The sequence below is a fragment of the Equus przewalskii genome, chromosome 18, assembly GCF_037783145.1.
Source record: "Equus przewalskii isolate Varuska chromosome 18, EquPr2, whole genome shotgun sequence".
NCBI classification, from domain to species: domain Eukaryota; kingdom Metazoa; phylum Chordata; class Mammalia; order Perissodactyla; family Equidae; genus Equus; species Equus przewalskii.
Genome location: NC_091848.1, coordinates 24286936 through 24305134, shown reverse-complemented (window position 1 = coordinate 24305134; position 18199 = coordinate 24286936). Strand labels below are relative to the sequence as shown.

The 18199-nt window shown below is 57.3% G+C and overlaps 2 protein-coding genes across 39 annotated transcripts; one reads left to right on the top strand and one right to left on the bottom strand.

Annotated features, from left to right (window-relative positions):
• Positions 1 to 19: 19 nt before the first annotated feature.
• ALG3 (ALG3 alpha-1,3- mannosyltransferase) lies at positions 20 to 8917 on the top strand. Of its 3 annotated transcripts, none has more exons than XM_070583301.1 (9): positions 20 to 461; positions 2176 to 2275; positions 2373 to 2520; positions 2630 to 2790; positions 3278 to 3398; positions 3827 to 4032; positions 4188 to 4265; positions 4909 to 5052; positions 5189 to 8917. In XM_070583301.1, exons 2-9 carry the CDS (start codon positions 2202 to 2204, stop codon positions 5349 to 5351), a joined length of 1095 nt encoding a protein of 364 aa, XP_070439402.1. In that variant the 5' UTR covers positions 20 to 461; positions 2176 to 2201; the 3' UTR covers positions 5352 to 8917. The 3 variants fall into 3 exon arrangements, with proteins under 3 accessions (XP_070439402.1, XP_070439401.1, XP_070439400.1); XM_070583300.1 differs by having other exon boundaries at positions 270 to 498; positions 7744 to 8917; XM_070583299.1 differs by having other exon boundaries at positions 271 to 498.
• On the bottom strand, positions 5507 to 17711 carry VWA5B2 (von Willebrand factor A domain containing 5B2). 36 transcript variants are annotated; one of them, XM_070583275.1, is made up of 22 exons: positions 17332 to 17585; positions 16844 to 17071; positions 16636 to 16751; positions 16271 to 16416; positions 16016 to 16186; positions 13928 to 14147; positions 13590 to 13747; positions 12932 to 13063; positions 12560 to 12684; positions 12004 to 12159; positions 11514 to 11624; positions 11225 to 11433; positions 11028 to 11139; positions 10366 to 10551; positions 9345 to 9516; positions 8939 to 9255; positions 8240 to 8429; positions 7781 to 8137; positions 6930 to 7067; positions 6754 to 6837; positions 6426 to 6670; positions 5507 to 6339 (listed from the first exon to the last, which is right to left on the bottom strand). In XM_070583275.1, exons 4-22 carry the CDS (start codon positions 16407 to 16409, stop codon positions 5791 to 5793), a joined length of 3771 nt encoding a protein of 1256 aa, XP_070439376.1. In that variant the 5' UTR covers positions 16410 to 16416; positions 16636 to 16751; positions 16844 to 17071; positions 17332 to 17585; the 3' UTR covers positions 5507 to 5790. The 36 variants fall into 36 exon arrangements, with proteins under 36 accessions (XP_070439376.1, XP_070439379.1, XP_070439389.1 ...); XM_070583278.1 differs by having other exon boundaries at positions 8939 to 9252; positions 17332 to 17536; XM_070583288.1 differs by having other exon boundaries at positions 6943 to 7067; positions 8939 to 9252; positions 17332 to 17480.
• Between the last annotated feature and the right edge of the window lie 488 nt (positions 17712 to 18199).

The window sequence follows — 18199 nt, the reverse complement described above, 5'->3', positions numbered from 1 at the left end:
CAGCAGGGACTGGCATGAACACAGATATTCCCGGCACAGGCGAAGTGTTGGGCTGGGGTCGCGGGGTAGGGGAGAGGAGACAGCGCGGGCAGAAATGTTACTTTTTTAGGCAAACGGTCGATCCACATTAGCGCCTGTGTGCCCTAAGTATGTAATGAAGAGAAAGACCATTCAAAATAAGGACTCGGGGAACTCTGATCAGCACTCACAACGTTGCGACGCCGGGCGCCGGGAGCGGAACCTAAGTGCCTAAGTGTCTGGCTTCCAGGGAGGCGGGCCCACAGGAACGGCGCACCGTCAAGATGGCGGCGGGCGTGCGGAAACGCGGCCGGGCAGGTCCAGCAGCACGGGCAATGGGACTCTGCGGGCAGTGGCTGCGGCGCGCCTGGCAAGAGCGGCGCCTACTGCTGCTGGAGCCGCGCTACACGCTGCTGGTGGCCGCCTGCCTCTGCCTGGCGGAGGTGGGCATCACCTTCTGGGTCATTCACAGGGTGGCATGTGAGTGCGCCGAAGGGGAGGGGAGGGGAGGGAGAGGGACCCGAACCCCTGACCCAAACAGGGACCCAGATTCGGATCTCAAATCCATACCCCGGATCCTACTTAGTCGTCAGTTGCAAACCCATATCGTTTACCCAAGTCCCAAGGCTGCTCCACAGAAAACCAATCCGGCTCTTAATCCTTCCCCCATGACGGAAGGGGAGACCCTAGAGATTGGCCTTCTGCCCCGAACGTACAGCCTGCCAGGCAGAGAAAGTAAACCAGGCTGGGAGTCGGAAGACCTGGGTCCGAGTTAATGTACTGCTGCTGCTGCTGCTTGTCTCCGTGGCTTTGGACACCTCACTTCTCGTGCGAGGTCTCAATTTTCTATCTGTTCAATTGAGATCTTGAAAGTCTCTTTTCAGCGACGGCGTTTTGTGATCACTGGAGTCCGTTTGGCATTATTGGCGGCTCTTTTCCAGGCTGAATCTAGACATGGGGCTTAAAGCTTTCTTGCTAAAGACGATTAATTCAAGACATTTATTGAGTGTTTATTATGTGCCTAACGCTATGCTAGGTGCCAGCGGTTCAGTGGTGAAAAACATAGACAGATTTCCTGCTTCAGTGTCTGGGTCTGGACAAAGATAAGTTAGCAGAAAATTATAGTGCATCATATTCATCATGGTAGTAGTAAGACAAAGTGCTATAAAGGACACAGGAGGGCACCTAGCCAGACTGGAGGAGTCGAGAAAGGCTTCCTAGAGTCTCCCTTGAGAGGTAAGAACTAGCCAGTTGAGCAAAGAGAGAAAAGAGGAGGGGGAAGAGAGGCAGAGCCTAAGCAGAGAGGATCCTGTTTCAGAAACCTCCAGTCAAAAGAGAAAGTCTGGTTCCTTTGAGGAACTGAAAGAACTTTTTTAGAGGCAGAACACAAATCAAGTGTGGGTAGTACTGAGGGATGGGACTGCAGAAGTTGAGACCAGATTATGAAGGAGTCTGGAAGCCTTAAGGTTACACTTAGCGTGGTGGTTAAGAATTTAGGACCCCATGAGTTCCGATCTCAATTCTACCCTTCCTAGCTCACTGATCTTGAGCTAGTCACTTACCCTCATTAATTCATAGGTTCCTCTTCTAAAAATGGGAATAATAGAGTTTGGTCTTTATTTTAAGAGCCTTGGAGAATCATTGAAGTGTTTTTCTATTATATTAGGGTGGGAACTATATTATAGTGGGGTGAAAGTGGAAGCTGGGCGCCTAATTAGGAAGCTTTTGCATCATTGAGGCTAGAGATTATATTAGGCCCAAATTTGAATATGTAATAGCAGAGAAGGATGAGATAGTAGAAATATTTAGAATGAAGGATAGGCATGATTTGGTGACTGGTGGTAGGAAATGAGAGAGAAGGAAATATCAAAGATGTTACCCAGATTTGTGGCCTGGGCAGCTGGGACATTGATGGTGCCATTCATGGAACCCAGGAAGGAGAGCAGATTTGGAGTTGAAGATCGTGAGTTCAATTACAGACATGTTGAGTTTGAGATGTCTGGGTTCACCCAGTGAATGTCAGATAGGCAGTTAGATAAGGAGTTATGATAGAAGTGCTGGGAATGAGCTAGAACTCTGTGCTTGGATGGGCTGGAGATATAGAGGGCAGACAAATTCAGAACTTGGAAGTAACCACATCATCCTGTCCTTTTCCAGATACAGAGATCGACTGGAAGGCCTACATGGCCGAGGTAGAGGGCGTCATCAATGGCACCTATGATTATACCCAGCTGCAGGGTGACACCGGACCTCTTGTGTGAGTGGGGATAGGAGGATCAGCAAGGATGTGAGGGGCTGACTGGATACCAGGCTGTGTGGCCTGACCCAGACTCACGTTCCCTTTCATCTTCTAGGTATCCAGCCGGCTTTGTATACATCTTTATGGGGCTATACTATGCCACTGGCCGGGGCACTGACATCCGTATGGCCCAGCATATCTTTGCTGTGCTCTATTTGGCTACCTTGCTGCTTGTCTTCTTGATCTATCATCAGACCTGCAAGGTGAGTCCATGCTACCGAGACCAGGGGGCCCCAACCTGGGAGGGCTGGGGAGCAGAGATGGCTCAGAGTTGGTAAGCTGACCTTGTTCCCCACTGTGCCCACCTCTCAGGTCCCGCCCTTCGTCTTTTTCTTCATGTGCTGTGCCTCTTACCGTGTCCACTCCATTTTTGTGCTGCGGCTCTTCAATGACCCGGTGGCCATGGTGCTGCTGTTCCTCAGTATCAACCTCCTGCTGGCCCAGCGCTGGGGCTGGGGCTGCTGCTGTTTCAGGTCAATACTCCTCCCTTCTGGCCCCCTCTCTCACTTTTTAAATTTACATCACTTTCTCCCTAATTTTCTGCAGCAGAGGGAGTAAGAGTGGCCAGACAATGTGGACTAGTCAGGGCCCTGCTAAGCAGGTCCAGGATCTATAGAAAGGCTCTGCTCTCACCACCCCCACCCTGCCAAAACACCCCCCCCCCCCCATTTCTTCCTTCCAGACAGTATCTGTTATTGGAGTTGGTCCCTGCCCATTCTAAATACTCAGTGTGTATACTGGCTCAGTCTGGGCAGAGAGACAAGGTGTTTGCCCCCTGCCCTCAGCTTCCTCCCAGGCTGCCTTACCCTCCCTCCGGCAGGTCTGAGTGTGGGCCCCATCCAGGAGCTTGCTGGCCGGGGAGGGGAGGAGTTGCTATAGTGATGGTAGGGAGTACATCTCTGGGTGGGCTGCATGGCCCTGGAGCTGATCTCAGCCCTTCCTCTCCCCTGCCCTCCCCAGCCTGGCAGTCTCTGTGAAGATGAACGTGCTACTCTTCGCCCCTGGATTACTGTTCCTTCTCCTCATGCAGTTTGGTCTCCGTGGAGCCCTCCCCAAACTGGGCATCTGTGCTGTCCTTCAGGTACCCCCGCCTCACCCATTCCCCTTTTTAATGAAGGGGAGGCCACTCTTTTTGGCCTCCTTCCATCCTTGAGACTTCCTCAAAGCCAAGAGACAGGGGTTTGGAGTTGATTCTGCTCCTGGCAGCCACTACCCCTGGGCTTTGGTTTCTTTAGCTGTAAAATAAGGGTGTTGAACTAGATGGTCTCTGAGGACCTTTCTAGCTCTGCCCATTTATGACTTGGTGAATCCAACTTAAAGCACTGTTATTACCTGCCTCCTCAGCTTCTTTGGCCCCAGGCTGTGGCCTGGGTTGTGGGCTGGCTTTCCTGCTATCCTGGTGGGAATTAGAGAACCAATGAGTCCTACAACCTTTCCCACTCCCCTCAGTGATTAGCATGGTGCTGAGGTGAGCCTGGACAGCTCTGCTGACATCACACCCATCCTCAGGTGTTGCTGGGGCTGCCCTTCCTGCTGGAGAACCCCATCGGCTACCTATCCCGCTCCTTTGACCTTGGCCGCCAGTTTCTCTTCCGCTGGACAGTTAACTGGCGCTTCCTCCCAGAGGCCCTCTTCCTGCATCGTGCCTTCCACCTGGCACTGTTGGCTGCCCACCTCACTCTGCTCTTGCTCTTTGCCCTCTGCAGGTGGCACAGGTGAGAAAGAGGAACAGTGCCATGGGCAGAGATTGGGGAAGGAATGAAGGGTCCAGGCCCTGGGAACTCCTTGGGGGAGATTTTGAGCTCGAGGGTGAGTTGAGAGCTTGGCACACAATGGGGGCTTGATAAGTGTCTGAATGGCTTCTCCCTAGGACAGGGGAAAGTATCCTGTCGCTGCTGAAGGATCCCTCCAAAAGGAAGGTTCCACCCCAGCCCCTCACACCCAATCATATCCTTTGAATCAGCAAGGTAAGTCCTGCCCTCTCCAGGTGCAGATGGGGTCCTGGTCAGCTAGGTCTGGATGGCTGGGACCTGGGGGAGGGAAAAGGAGGTACCAGTAATAGCCATAGGGCCCATGCATAGAGCTCCTGCTCTGCACCAAACACTGTGCTGAGCACTTACATATTTAAGCATATTTTATTCTTAATTCTGAATATGATTGAGTTGCCATTATGTGTTCTGACTCTGCTTTGTGCTTTCTAAGAGATTTATATACATTCTAACATTTAAGCTAACAAAAGACCCTAAGATAGGGATATATTTTTATTATCCTCATTTTACAGGTGGCAAAATTAGGGCTTTAAGAGGTTAAGTAATTTACCAAAGTCACACAGCCAGTGAGTAATGGACTCAGTAGACCTTACGGCCCTGGGTATTACTGTCTCCATGTTAGATTGAGGAACAGGTGTAGATTGGTTAAGAAACTTGCCCAAAGGTCTGCATTTAGGAATGGGAGAGCCCGGGGCTATCTGACCCAAAAACTTTTGCCCCTCTGCTTTGGAACCTCCCTGCCCGACAACCCCACCCCTCACCCCTGCCCACCTCAACTCCTGCCTCTTCTGCTCCTGCCCTTGGCCTTGACCACTGCATACAGATTGTTTCTACCCTCTTCACCTCCAACTTCATTGGTATCTGCTTCAGCCGCTCCCTCCACTACCAGTTCTACGTCTGGTATTTCCACACACTACCCTACCTCCTGTGGGCCACGCCTGCACGCTGGCTCACACACCTGCTCAGGTACCGGCTGGGACAACCTGGGGGAGTGGGAAGGGCTAGGGAGCCCCTCATCCCAAGGATGTGACCATGGAGGGGCTGGGGTGAGCTAAAGGGCCTAGAAACTGAACAGAACCTGGAGCTTATTTCTCATCTCCAGGTTGCTGGTGCTGGGGCTCATTGAGCTCTCCTGGAACACATACCCATCCACATCCTGCAGCTCTGCTGCCCTGCACATATGCCATGCTGTCATTCTGCTGCAGCTCTGGCTGGGCCCCCAGCCTTTCCCCAAGAGCATCCAGCACAGCAAGAAAGCCCACTGAGATCCGCCTCTTCCCCTCCAGTCCATTTTCAGGACCCTGGATGGGGATGGACTCTGTGCCCTTCCCAATAAACCTTACCAAGTCCACCTTGGTATATGGAGGGGCCTGGACCAGGCTGTGAGGGGCATGCATGCGGCAGATAAAGAACTCATTCAGGCAGTCCTAAGAGGCACTTTATTGCATAGGTTTTGGGGACTGTGGCTCTCTCCCCTTCCACTGCACTGCACAGAGCTCAGAGGGAAAGGGGTGCCGGGTGGGAGGAGTGGGAGAGAGCACAGGCAGGCACTTTCTGTGGGGGCAAGAGGATTCTGGGAAAGGAATGAGAAGCAGTGGGGGGCAGGCTGTCACCAGCCCACCCCTTCCCAGCACCAAGAAGCCGGCCCTGGGTGGCAGTGACTTGCAACTGTTGGGGGGCGCCAGCCTGAGCAACGCGCAGCCCTCACATGTTTGCTGGGCTGTAGCACAGCAGGTGTAGCTGCAGGTTCTGGTCCCAGTGGCGCAGCAGCAGGAAGAGACCCCGGGCTGCGGCCTTGAGGGCAGCCAGGTCGAGGCCGTCAGGCAGGTGCTGAGCCCGCAGCCAACAGTCGGCCTTAGCTGCTGCCAGTTCCCATTCGCCAAAGGCGGCTGCACAGCGGTGCTCCAGCCACGCGAGCGCCACAGCCGTGGCCCAGGTCCGGCCCCGCAGGTCGGCACCACAGGGCCCTTCCGCTCCCTCCGAGGCCTCCGTGTCTGAGCCCCGCCCACTGTCCGCCTGGCCTGGACCCTCGGAGCCCGAGCTGGGGGATGGGCTGCAGGAGGCCGTGGCGCTGTCACCCTGGCCGACACCAGGACCTAGAAGTGCCCAGGGAGATGACGCCGAGGTGGGGCTGAGGCTGGCGCGGTGCGCAGCGAAGGGCGAGGCGCGGCACAGGCGCTCCTGCGGGATGCGCACCGCCGCGCAGAAGGGGGCGTCCAGGCGGAAGGAGCCCGGCGCCTCCTGCAGCCGCACCTGAGGAGAGAGGAGGTGGGGGGAGAAGCGAGCTGAGACAGCGCCCTGGCCCTGGCAGTGCCACCCTCCACCTCCCGAGTCCTCACCAAGGGCAGATAGTCATGGTCGCTGCCATCACTCTTGTCGTCACTGGCCTGACCCATGTTGGGGCTGCAGAGTTTACGGCTGTCTGGGCCTCTGACTTTCCGACGGCCCAGACTGAGCCTGGAGGGAGGCTGGGGAGGTGGGCGATGAAGACCTCTGGTGGGGGCTGCAGGGGCCCCTGAAGCAGGCTTGGAGTTGCCATTTCGGTCCTGGTCCCATCTGCCTGCCAGGGAGCCTCCGTGCGGTCCTGCAGTGGGGCCAGGCCATCAGTTCCAGGAGAGGCCCCTAAGCCCGCCTACTCCCCACTATTGCCTCAGATTGGGGTGTTACCTTTAGAGTGGACAACTGCGGGCAGAAGAGCTGCATCTTGGCAGTTCTGAGAGGCAGGAGGGGTGCCTGGGGGCTCTGCTGGCTCTGCAGGGACACAGAAGGCAGGTGAGGTTTGCCCAGGAGGGTGGCCAGTGAGGTGAGGTGTGGCACCTGAGGTCACCTGGGAGGAACTCTACCTGAGCTCCGCACCTGCAGGGCTGAGGGCAGGACCTCCCTAGTGGTGGCGTCTACAGCTACAGGGCAGGTGAAGCAGGAGGGGGCAGAGCTGACCTTGCTTGTCTGAAGGGCCCGGAGCCAGGACCTCCGGGCATGGCCTGCGAAACCAAGGAATAGCATCGTGAACGGGTGTATGTGTAGGGGCGGGGGTTCACTTACCCCCTACAGAGGGCTTTGTATAAAAACTTCTCAGTGCTCCTCATAGCTTCTCCCTCTGTCCTGGCCCCCTGGCCAGCCAGAAACAACATTCTTTACACCACCTGTAGGAATCGACTGGTTTCTTTTTCCATCTACTCATTTCAGGCGTGTCTAATAGAACTTTCTGCGGTGATGAAAATGTTCTGTATTTGTATGATCCTATATGGTAGCCACTATTTACATGTGACTCTTAAGCATCTGAAATGTGGCTAGTGCAGCTGAAAAACTGAAATTTTAAATTTATTTAATTTTAATAGTCTTCCCAAATGACAGGTTTCTTTTTATATTACGGGCACCATGAATCATTACAAGATCACGTTTCCCTCTATGTTGGGTGCTAGGAAGCTTGCCGATTTTGGGTCCTATGCTTGCAGGGGCACATAACCTCATGGTGTGCATCTTTAATATGACCTCATTCTCCACTTCCTTTTATTATCGCTTTTTTCCCATTGCCTTGCGTAATTTTTTTTCTTGTCACTGTGGATGAGCCACCTCAAATCATTTGTGAGCAAGGTGAGATAGAGAGAATGATCAAACACACAGACCTATGCCTCTGCTACTCTGTGCCCCATACAGGCTCCTTGGGCCCTGACTGGGCCCACCAGCAACTCACCCCGGTCAGCCATGGTCTCGGCCCCTCCTCGGAGAGCCAGCTGCTCATTGTCCCGGACCAGGGAAGCTGCTGTCAGCCGATGAAGTGCTTGGTCCCAAGCACCTTCTCTTTCAGTGGGTGACGGAGGCAGCGAGCCATCATCCCCAGGCCCCCATAGTGTCTCTAGCCCAAGACCCACCTCCCAGCACATAGGCTGCTCCCCACACAGGGCCCGGATCACCACATGGCAGCGTGGAGTGAGGGGAGCCAGTGGCACTGCTGCAGGGGCCGACTCCCCATTGGGGGGCACAGCTGTGAACAAGAAGGGTGGTTCCATCAACATGTCCCAGTCCATGGGGGCTGGGGAGAGCAGGTTTCCTGGGGAGAGACAGTGGCAGAGCAGAGGCAGTGTGGTGCCCTGGACTCCACCTCCCCAAGGCCTCCTTGGTGTCAGAATCCAGCTCCCCATCCAGTCCTTACCTGAGTCATCCAAGCCCTGTCCCAGCTGCTGCCCTGGCTCAGGGCCCGGCCCATCTGGGGCTGCACCCAGAGAGGGATGCCGGGGCCGGCCGGGAACTGGGTTCACCCGGCCTGGGGGTGATGAGAGGCTTCGGCCAGCCAGAGCCACTCTGCATCGACGGCCCAGCACCTCAGCACTTAAGGCTCCAGCCTGCACTTGAGAAGTGGGGTCCATTGGTCAAGGAATGCAGAGCTCCTGGCCATCAAACTTAGACACACAACGGGCCACATGCCCCTTCGTCTGAAACCCTGGATGGCTGCTCACTACCCTTAGCAGTAAGGCCAGGCTCCTTATGGCCCCAGCCCCATTCCCAGTGTCATCTCCCTCCATGCCCTCTTTCTCACTTGAGCTTGTTGCTTGTCTCTGTTTTCGTTCATATCTTCGCTCTCTTTGCTTACCTAACTTCTACTTATTCTTCCAGACATGACTCTTGCCTTCCTGACTCCCTCAGACATGGTTAGTCACCTTGACTCTGAGCCCCCATAAAACCGTGTCCCTGTGCTCATCACTGTGTGTTGCATGGTATCATCATTATATATTTACCCATCTATTTCTTCAGCTAGACTTAATAGTAACCACTGCGAAATTTATTGCATACAGCAGATGGTCAATAAATAGTTTGCTGGATACATGGAAAATGGATGTGGACTGAATCTCACCTTGACTGGAGTGAGTGGGGGTACAGGCAGGGGGCAGGAGCGGGAGCCTGCAGGTTCTCCACAAGCCAGGCTGCGGCAGCCCTGCTGAGAAGGGGGATGCAGGGCAGTATTGCCCTCAGGGGAGCCAGGGCCCTGGGAACCAGGGGACTCGCTACTGCCTGTGGAGCCTGGGCCTGGCTCGGGGCTGGCAGAGCAGTGGGTGAGCACATACTGCTCCCGGATGTATGAGGACTGGAAGATGCGGCGCCATATGGCTGTGTCAGAGGAGGGGTTGGGTCCAGGATCGGTGACTGGATCTGTCAGAGCGTCAGTACCTGCTGGGAGACAGGAGAATAGACCCCGGCCCTGGCCTCCCACTGCCCACTCCTTCTCCAACGCAGCCACACACATACACCGGGGCACTCACTCTGCTCTGAGTCCCCAGCAGCCCATGGGCTGGACAGCTCTGCTGACACAGTGCCTGTTCCCAGTGGCTCCGAGGTGCCAGTGGGCTCAGTGCCAGGGCTGGTGGCAGATGGCGCCTCCTCTGGGGACGGGAACACGGAGCCACCTAAGCTCTGCCAGCCAGGCTCTTGGCCCTAGAGAGGGATAGTCATTGGGAAAAAAAGCAGATTGTAGTTATACATAAACTCTTTCCAAACAGGATTTAAGATGGCATACCGCAAGAGCCAGTAAAGCTAATAAACCAGAAATGGAAGCATATATGCTAGCCATGGGGTTAATAGAGCTGCTGTGGCTGAGCTTCAGGTTTGGCCCTGAGCTTCCCAGCAGCCAGGCAAAAAGGCAAACCGTCCATTATACAGCTCTCATGATCAAAAAGGAGGAAGTATGCTTAGTTCTTCTGGAGAGATAGAGCTCTTCATAATAACTATCACTTCTCAAACTCCTATGTGTCAAGTATCCTACCAAGAACAAGTACAATATGACCTCTAATTACAACAACGCTATAAAAAATAAGTATGAGGAAATTGGCTCAGAGAGGTTAAGTGACTTGCCCAAAATGAAATGGCTAGCACATGGCAGAGCTGGGATCTGAGATTTCATCTAGACTATGCTCTGTCTGTCCCTGAGTGTTAACGAGAGATAATCAGATGGTGCTTTCTGTAGGGCACTGTGTGCAGTAATGAGCAAGTTTTGACAAGAATCTCACAGCAAATGCTGGAGCTGTTTTCTGTGGCTTTGTGCTTTAGTGTCCTTTGGTAAAAGCCAAGGGCAACCCTTTGCAGGACAACCCAGTGGAAGACATCCTGAGAGGGGCAGGCTGCAGTCACCCTGGGGGGGGGGGGGGCCCAGTGTGATCTCTGGGGAGGCCTTGGGAGTAGGAGAGTTTGGCAGAGAGAGGCACAGGGAATGGAAGAAGGGTTTTGAAGAGATGCGGGGGCTTCAGCCATCCCAGGCCCACCTCCCACACCCCAGCCTAGGCCTACCCTGGGAGGGCGGGGCCGGAAGCTATCCACCCTGAAGAGTGAGCAGTAACCCAGCAGCTGGTCGCCAGGGTAGAGTGCTGGGATCTCCCGGGGGGTCAGTAGTGCCTCCACTGCGTCGGGCACAAACCAGTCTACAGAGATGTCACTCAAAGCGGGCTCCAGTGCCTTCCGCAGAGCCTGCACAAGCTGTGAGGAGTGGCCAGAGGGAAGTCATGGGAGAGAAAGAGGTGCCACAGAGCCGACAGAATTGCCCTTCCCCTGATGCCATCTGCCCAGCCCCTGCGCTGAGGGGAGCAGAGTCACAGTGGGGGTAGGAACAAACAATGGGACTGAGTGCTCAGTCCGCAGGGCTTGGTCTGTCTCCTGGCCTGAGCTTGCCACGTGGATGAGCAAGATTTTCCAGGACATGGCTCAGTACCAGGACAAAACCAAGAATAAGATTTGGGGTGTGGTCGGAGGCCATGTACCCCCACCTTTGGCCTCCTGAAGCACCCACAGAAGCTCCAGCAGCTCCCCCCTGATTGGCATCTCAAGAGAAGGTAGGGATTGGAGTGGTCAGGGTGCCAGAGACCCTGCCACCTGACTGGGTTCTGTTGGAGACTCAGGGTAACTTGGGACACGGGCTTCCAGGAGTCGGGAATAGGGCCCAGGCTCAAGCTCACCAAGGGCTGCAGCCTCTCCCCAGGCCTCAGGAAGTAGGCTTGGCCCCTGCTGAGGGCAGACAGACCCTGGAGCAGCTGGTGGCAGGCGGGCCCCAGCCCAAAGGAGAAGCACCTGATGAGGGAAGGGAAGCAGCTGTGACCCTCAGGAGCTTCTTGAAGGAGTTGATCTCAGGCACCTGGCTCTGCCCACCCCATACCTGGCTGCCCCCCTGTGCCACCTCATGAGCTCCAGGGTTTGGTGGGTAACAGTGGCCATGGGCGAGGCAGCAGTGAGCAGGAACAGCTGCCGAGGGTGGGCCCTATGCTGGGGCTGCCCCATGGCCCAGTCCAGCGCAGCCAGCACATCTGGGGGACCACTCACAGCCTGCAGGGTCTCAAGGCTCTCACAGATTAGCTGCACAGTGTCCTGGAGAGAGAAGGCAGAGGCTGGGCCGTGCTGGGCTGAAACATCTCCCCCAGGACCCCAAATCCCTGGGCCACACTCACATCACTGCAAGGCCGGCTCTCTAGGAAGAGGGGCTGCACTGACGTGCCAAATATGGCCAGGTTGATGAGCGTCTGGGACGGGAGCGACTTCACAGCCAAAACAATGGCATCCTGGGGAAGGCCAGAGAGGAGAGCGTGAGGCAGGCCCCACGGGCACTGGTAGAGAGTGAGGGACAGCAGATTGCCTGCCTTCTCCAGGCTCTCTGAGTGAGAGTCTGGAGTGTGAGGGAGACTCTGAGTGCGTGTGCAAGGCACTTGTGTATATGACTCTGGAGGTGTATATGACACTTGGGTTTGGGCTTAGGTGTGACTGACTATGCCTTTATGTATGAGAGAGGTTCTTGGAATCTGGGAGAGATGCCTGCATGTGTATGAGAAACAGAGAGACACGTGTGTGTGTGTGTATGTCTTCAAGAGGCTGCCGCCAGCCCACCTCAGATCCACTGCCTCACCCAGCCCCCGGGCCTGCCCACCCCGTGTCCCCACAGGCCTTGTGTGCTATGCTGCTGCTGTCCAACAGGAAGAGGAGCTCCCGCGTAGCTGAGCCCAGCTGTCCAGGCTTGGAGCTCAGGTCTGGGCAGAAGCTCAGCACCAGCACGGGGTTCAGCAGGATATCCTTGTGGAAGCGTCTCTGCAGGAACCACACCTGAGACAGGAGCCCTGCGTCATCCTGGGCCAGGCTTAGTGTCACTCCAACCTGGGCTACCAGCAGGACCCAGCCCTGGGGCCTTTTCTGTCTAATCCACCCAGAGGGGACACCTTTCTGTAGTCATTGGAATAAAGGCCATGGCAGAGGCAGGTGACTGTCCTCTGCCTATGTCAGACCTAGCCCCCATCCTCTGAGACACATCCCAGGGAGACTTGCATGGGCCCTCCTATGACAATAGTCATCAGCCCTCTGGAATGGTGGTGGCAGCTACTGAGAAGCCCTGGTGAGAGCAGAGGCCCCCCACCCATCCCAACATGAGTCTGCTTGCCTGCTCCTCATGCACAAATACAGCCAGCAGTGCAGCCAGGGGTCAGACCAGGACCCCAGGCAGCCATACCTGCCGGTCCCCATCACTGTCCCTTCTCTGCAGCCTCTGGAAATCCCGGCGGGCCCTCACCCAGGCCTCATATTCTGCTGAGCTCAGGCTGCCGGCCTCCAGCATCAGGTGCGGCTGGTGGGGCTCTGAGGAGGAAGAGACACAGCTCTGTCAGGGAAGTCCTTGTCTCTGGACTCCAACTGCCCAGTCCCACTGCCCTGGGAGGACCTTGCAGTTCCAGCCTCCCTGCACCACTGGGCGCCCCCTCACAGATGACGTGGTCCATCTGGTTTGCGGCCTGGAAATTTAGACTTGAAGAATGCTACCCAGGTGGTCCTGAAGCAGGTCAGAGTTGCCCAGTGCAACTCCCCACTGCATGCCCCAGCCTCTTACCACTAGGGTGCAGCAGGATCTCCAAGACCCGGTCACAGCGGTGGCCCTCTGCCAATGTGACACAGATGGTGGCTGCGGAGCTGGCATGAGGGGGTGCATCTGCCCGCAGAGCATGAGAGGGGCTCTCCAGGCCTGAGGGACATAGAGGCAGGGAGAGGTGATGATTGCCCCACCCCAGGCCAGCACTGAGCGCAAACATCAGCTCCCCAGACAACAGTGGTGTGGGCAAGCTCCTGACTGATTGAGCTCAGCTCTGAGCCTAATCTATGGGGTCAGTGGACGAGGGGGGATTTGCCTGCTTATGAAAGGCTGGGCAGTAGATTCCCAGCTCTGTTCCTGGCTCGCCAAAGACTTATACATCAAGCAATTGCTGATTTAGCATCCTCTCCAGCCTCTTGCACAAGGGAACGCCACTTCTTCACTTGGATTGGTCTCATTGTAAGCATCTCTCTTCCCATTGGTGAGCGGAGTGGGATATAAATAAATTACAATGACACACCTAGGGGTGTGTGTGTTATGTAGAAGCAGCCAGGGAATGCTCTCACTGGGAGACTGGAGGTTCCCAAGGCTTAGGTACCTGTCTTCTTCTGTCCTGTGTTCCTCCCATCCCCAAGCCTTGAATTATTTCCCAGACAGCTACACTGGGAGGGGCACCCACCTGCCAGCAGGCACGGCCCAGTCACCAGCATCTCGAAGGAGAAGGTGTATGGGGCCGGGCAGCGGGCAGGGCCTGAGAACACGTCCGGAGGGGCAGCTGGCTCCTCCCAGGCCAGCCCTTCCTCCTGAGGGCTGCCCACCCCGAAGCAGCTGGTAGGGCTGGAAGGGAGCATGAGGAGGGTCACTGAGCCACTACCAAGGCCCCTAGACCCTCTGGCTGACTGGCCCCAACCCTTCCTCACCCTGCCCATCCCCCGGGACCCCCTGCCAAAGCCCCCTCACCCGCACTAGACCCAGAGAAGCCGAGGGAGGGACGAAGAGAATCACCATAGGCCCAACCTGTCGTCACAGAGCCCCGGAGGCCTGGGGGGCCCCAGCGGGCCTTGCAGGGCCAGCGGGGTGAGCACAGAGGGCAGAGCCACGCGCAGCACCCCATCAGGCCTTGAGGGCAGCTCCCGGCTGCTGCGCAGGGTCACTGTCATGGTGCCGGCCGCGGCGATGAGGCCAGTGGGCAGCACCAGCGTGGACCGGGCCTGGGCCAGATCCAAGACAAGATGACCTATGATGAGTGAGAAAAGGGGTCAGAAGGGGCTGGAAGCAGAGGAGATGGAGGGAAATAGGGGTGGGAGCAGGCACTGAGTCAGGGGAGCCTGGGCAAGGGGGACTTTTGAGGTTGAAGGGACACTGGGCTAATGCATTGGTGATGCAGGATGGAGGCATGAGATGAATGATGGTAGGAGAGGCAGGTTAATGGTAGAAGGCTCTGGCTGTCATCAGGAAAGGGAGAAGTGAAATCACTGCTAATGGAGGGTTGAAGAGGAGAAGGGACCATGTCCACACCACCCCCAAGATCCTGGGGGACCCATACCTTCTGCCCCTACCCATTCAAACCTTGGACATCATCTTCCCAAAGGACCCTCCCTTGTGGACTGACATCCCCGGTAGCCTGGAACCCACCCTGCTCACAAATTCCTTGCCCGTGAATGGTCAGGGGCTCCCCAATGCCCACTAGGAGTAGCTCCAGAATTTTCTACCCAAGAGGAGTTTGGGAGCAGTAATCTGCTTGGAAGCTGGCTGGAGGACATAAGGCTGCATCTGCATACCAAGCACACCATTTTACTTAGATCGTGGGTTGATTTGGGGACTGGTGGAGTTGTGGAGGCCACCACTGCTGCTAAAGGAGAAATGGCCAGGTGTACAGTGGCAGTCAAGGCCTTCCACCGTCTGACCCCAGCCTCCCTGTACAGCCCTACCTCACCTCACTGCACCACAATAATCATTTATCCATTATTTCGAGAAATACTTGCTGAATAAATGAAGGGAAGAAAAAGATGGAAGGGAAAGAAAGAAGGAAGGTAATAAGGAAGAAAAGGGCTCCCATCCCAGCCAGCTGAGGCTTGGGGACAGCCTGACATGGTGGAGGGAGCACAGCATCAGGTTTTGAGTCTCAGTCCCATGACTTCTAATCCTGCCCTTCGGTAATTCTCTTGTTTGAGGCGCCTCTGTTTCCTCATCCATGAAATAGGGGTCATAATAACTAATAATAACTATATCTCAAAGATTGTGGTGAGGAATAAATGAGATAATATATGGAAAGCATCCAACACGTAAGAGCCCGTTGCTGTTATTTTCATCACCCATAAGAAGGGGAAGGAGAACAACACTCGCATTACATACCTCTCTGGATTCAAATGAGGTGATACCAGTGACTGGGCTTTGTTAACTGTAAATCACTATAAACAGGAGGTGTTTTATTACCATCACCCAATATAACTTACTTCCAAACCTGTGCTTACACCATTGCCCCTGCCTGGAGTGCCATTCCCCTCCTCTCCGCATCACCACATCCTAACCGTCCTTTCAGTCAAAAGCTGCCTCCACTTCCTTCTGGAACATTCCTGTGGCCTCAGCCCAGAGCTCACTCTGGCCTCTAACTACCTGCTGGGCTCATGCCAACTCTCAACACCACTGGGTTCTGTCCCTCTTCTTACCTGGAGGCCAATCCCATGTGCAGGAATCCAATGAACGTATAAATAAATGAAAGAATGAAGTGCAAAACACAAAACCTAGCACGGGGTGGGCTTCCATTCCCTCACCCAGCACTCCCTGAGCCCCTTTGTGCCACATTCTCTGCGAGATGCCGGGCCTTGGAGACGACCAAAACCCTGCCCCAGGCTCAGGAGCTAATGCCCCCGAGGGGGAGCCAGCCATGCGGACCCCCTGCTGTGCCTGTCTGCCTGGCTGCCAACCTCAGGGCAGGCCTGGGTCGCACTGCCCCAGCACCTGGCCTAAGTCGTGCCCAGTCCCAAAAGGGATGAATCAATGAATGAAAAAATCAGCAGCTGGAGCGGGGACGGGGAGGGGCGGGACGCAGAGCGGGTGCAGGAACCGGCGGGCTTTTGGAGGCGGGGCGGGGCCAGGACTCACCCTGCGCGCAGCGGCGGGGCGTGGAGGCCCCCCGCCCGGGGCCCAGCGCGCGGCAGCACGCGGCTTGCAAGCGGCGCCGGCTCTGCAGCTGGAAGGAGACGCGCCGGCCCGCCGCCTCCGCCTCGAAGCCCGACACCACTTCGGCCTCCGCCAGCGGGTACACGAACACGCCTGGAGCGGGGTGGGGGGCACAGGCGGTGTCGGACCTTGCCCGGCACCCGCTCCCCACCACGCCGCGCCCCGCCCGCGCCTCACCGTCCACCGGCTGCGGCTGCGGGTTGTGATAGGTGAGCCGGGCCCGCAGGCTGAGGCAGGGGCCGTTGGCGCAGGCCCGGACCCAGGAGTCGGTGAGGGGCAGCGGCGTCCAGCTGGAGGGGCAGTACAGGCCTGGCATGGTGCCCCTGCGGGAGGAGGTGCTCGATGAAGGGGCACGCGGGGTGGGTCCAGGGCGCCCCTCCCCGCCCTGCTGAAAGCGGGTGGGAGAATCTCACTCAGGCACTAGGACGCAGACCTGCAGGGGGCGCAAGGCTGAGCCGGGGCCTCCCGCCCGCCCGACAGGTGGCTAGGGCAGGGAAGAAGGGAGAGAGGGGGATGGCGAGATGGGCATCCTCTCCTGTTACCTGGGAAGCCGGGGTGGAGGGCAGCTCCGGGCAGCGCGGGGACCCGGGGAACGGAGGGTTAATGATTAACTGGCGCTCCGGACGCCCAGCAGTCCCGCCGCCGGCTCCTCTAAGGGCTGGGGGGGGGGGGGGGTTGGTGGGGGGGGCGGGGAGGTTGTGTCACAGCTGTTCCATCACCCGCTCCCGGGCCTCACCACCGCCCCCGTACCTGCCGGCCCCCCGGGGCTCCCCGCGGCTGACAGCTGTTGGAAGTGGCGCGGGTGGAGAGATGGGAGATGCTCTGGGTGGGGAGCAAGGGTTTAAAGGGCCAGCATCGTCCTGGGTGTCCCCAGCCCAGCAAGGGACAGCAGGGGCGGGATGGGATGGGGAGCCCAAGGGCCGCAGTCTTTCTCTCTCCGGCTCTTCATCTGCCCGAGGCGCTGAGAGGGGCTGCAGGCTGGAGTGGAGGGGGTTGGGTTGGGAAGAAGATGGGAAGCGAAAGGAGGGGTGGGGTCTTTCGGACGCAAGAGCAGGAGAGGTGTTGGGGCAGGGGGATTCCGTGGGATCCGTCAAGAGTACCTCTCCCCACCCTCGCAGAGCTGATCTGGGAGTAGGGGGCGACGGCAGTCGCCGCCGCCCCCACAATCGAGCTGTCAGGGGATGCTGCAGGCTGGGTCCAGGGATCGTCCCCTTCCCTGCGGGCAGCCCCAGCCTCACCGTCGCGTCCTCTGCAGAGTTCTGGGCGCCACGCCGGGACCAGGGTGGGTGGTGCTGCCTCTGCGCCCGGGCTGCACTCAGTCCCGGCACCTGCTGGGCACCGGCTCTCGACTCCTGCTGCGGCCGCTGTGAGTCCGCGCAGGGGCGTCGGCCCTGCGGGTGCTGGTCCCGCCCCCGCTCGGGAAGGCAGCCCCTCCAGCCGGTCTCGGCCCCGCCTGCCGCTGCAGCGGGGCTGATGCTCCCCCCCACTCCCCGCCCCCTTCGGGCGCCGTACCGCCTCCGCGCCAGCCCTGGCCGCTGGAGCCAGACACAGCGCCGCAGTGCAGGGACCACGTCCCCACCGCCGCACGGCCCCCCATCAATTCGGGACCGAGACCTCTGAGGCCCCACCCTTTACGTCCTTCAGGAAGTGAGGCGTCCTGCAAGTGCAGCAGAGCCTCTCAGTCTGCAGCCCTCCGGCGCTGCAGCGACCCCAGCTGTCCCAGTATCAGCCCAGTCCCCTCCCTGGCTAGGTTTTCCATCACTGTAGTGATCCCCCTCATCACTGCAGCCACCCCCCCACCCCCACACACACACCAAGAAGCTAGCCCCTTTCTTTTGCAAAGTGATCCTTCATCATTGCAGGAACCGTCCCCCATCCCTGCAGATATTTTCAGCTCCTGTGATCACTTCAATGACCACTCACCCCAAGCAGCGACTTCCCCCCAGCCCCACGCAGCCAGCCTTCCCATCACTGCAGTGCCATCTTCTCACTTTATCTGGGGGTAGGGAGAGGGGGCAAGATGCCCCCTTCCAGCTGTAACTCCCTGGTTCTTTCAGTAGCCCACCACCTTGGAAGTGAGGCCTTCCAGCCTGCAGAGCCTTGTGG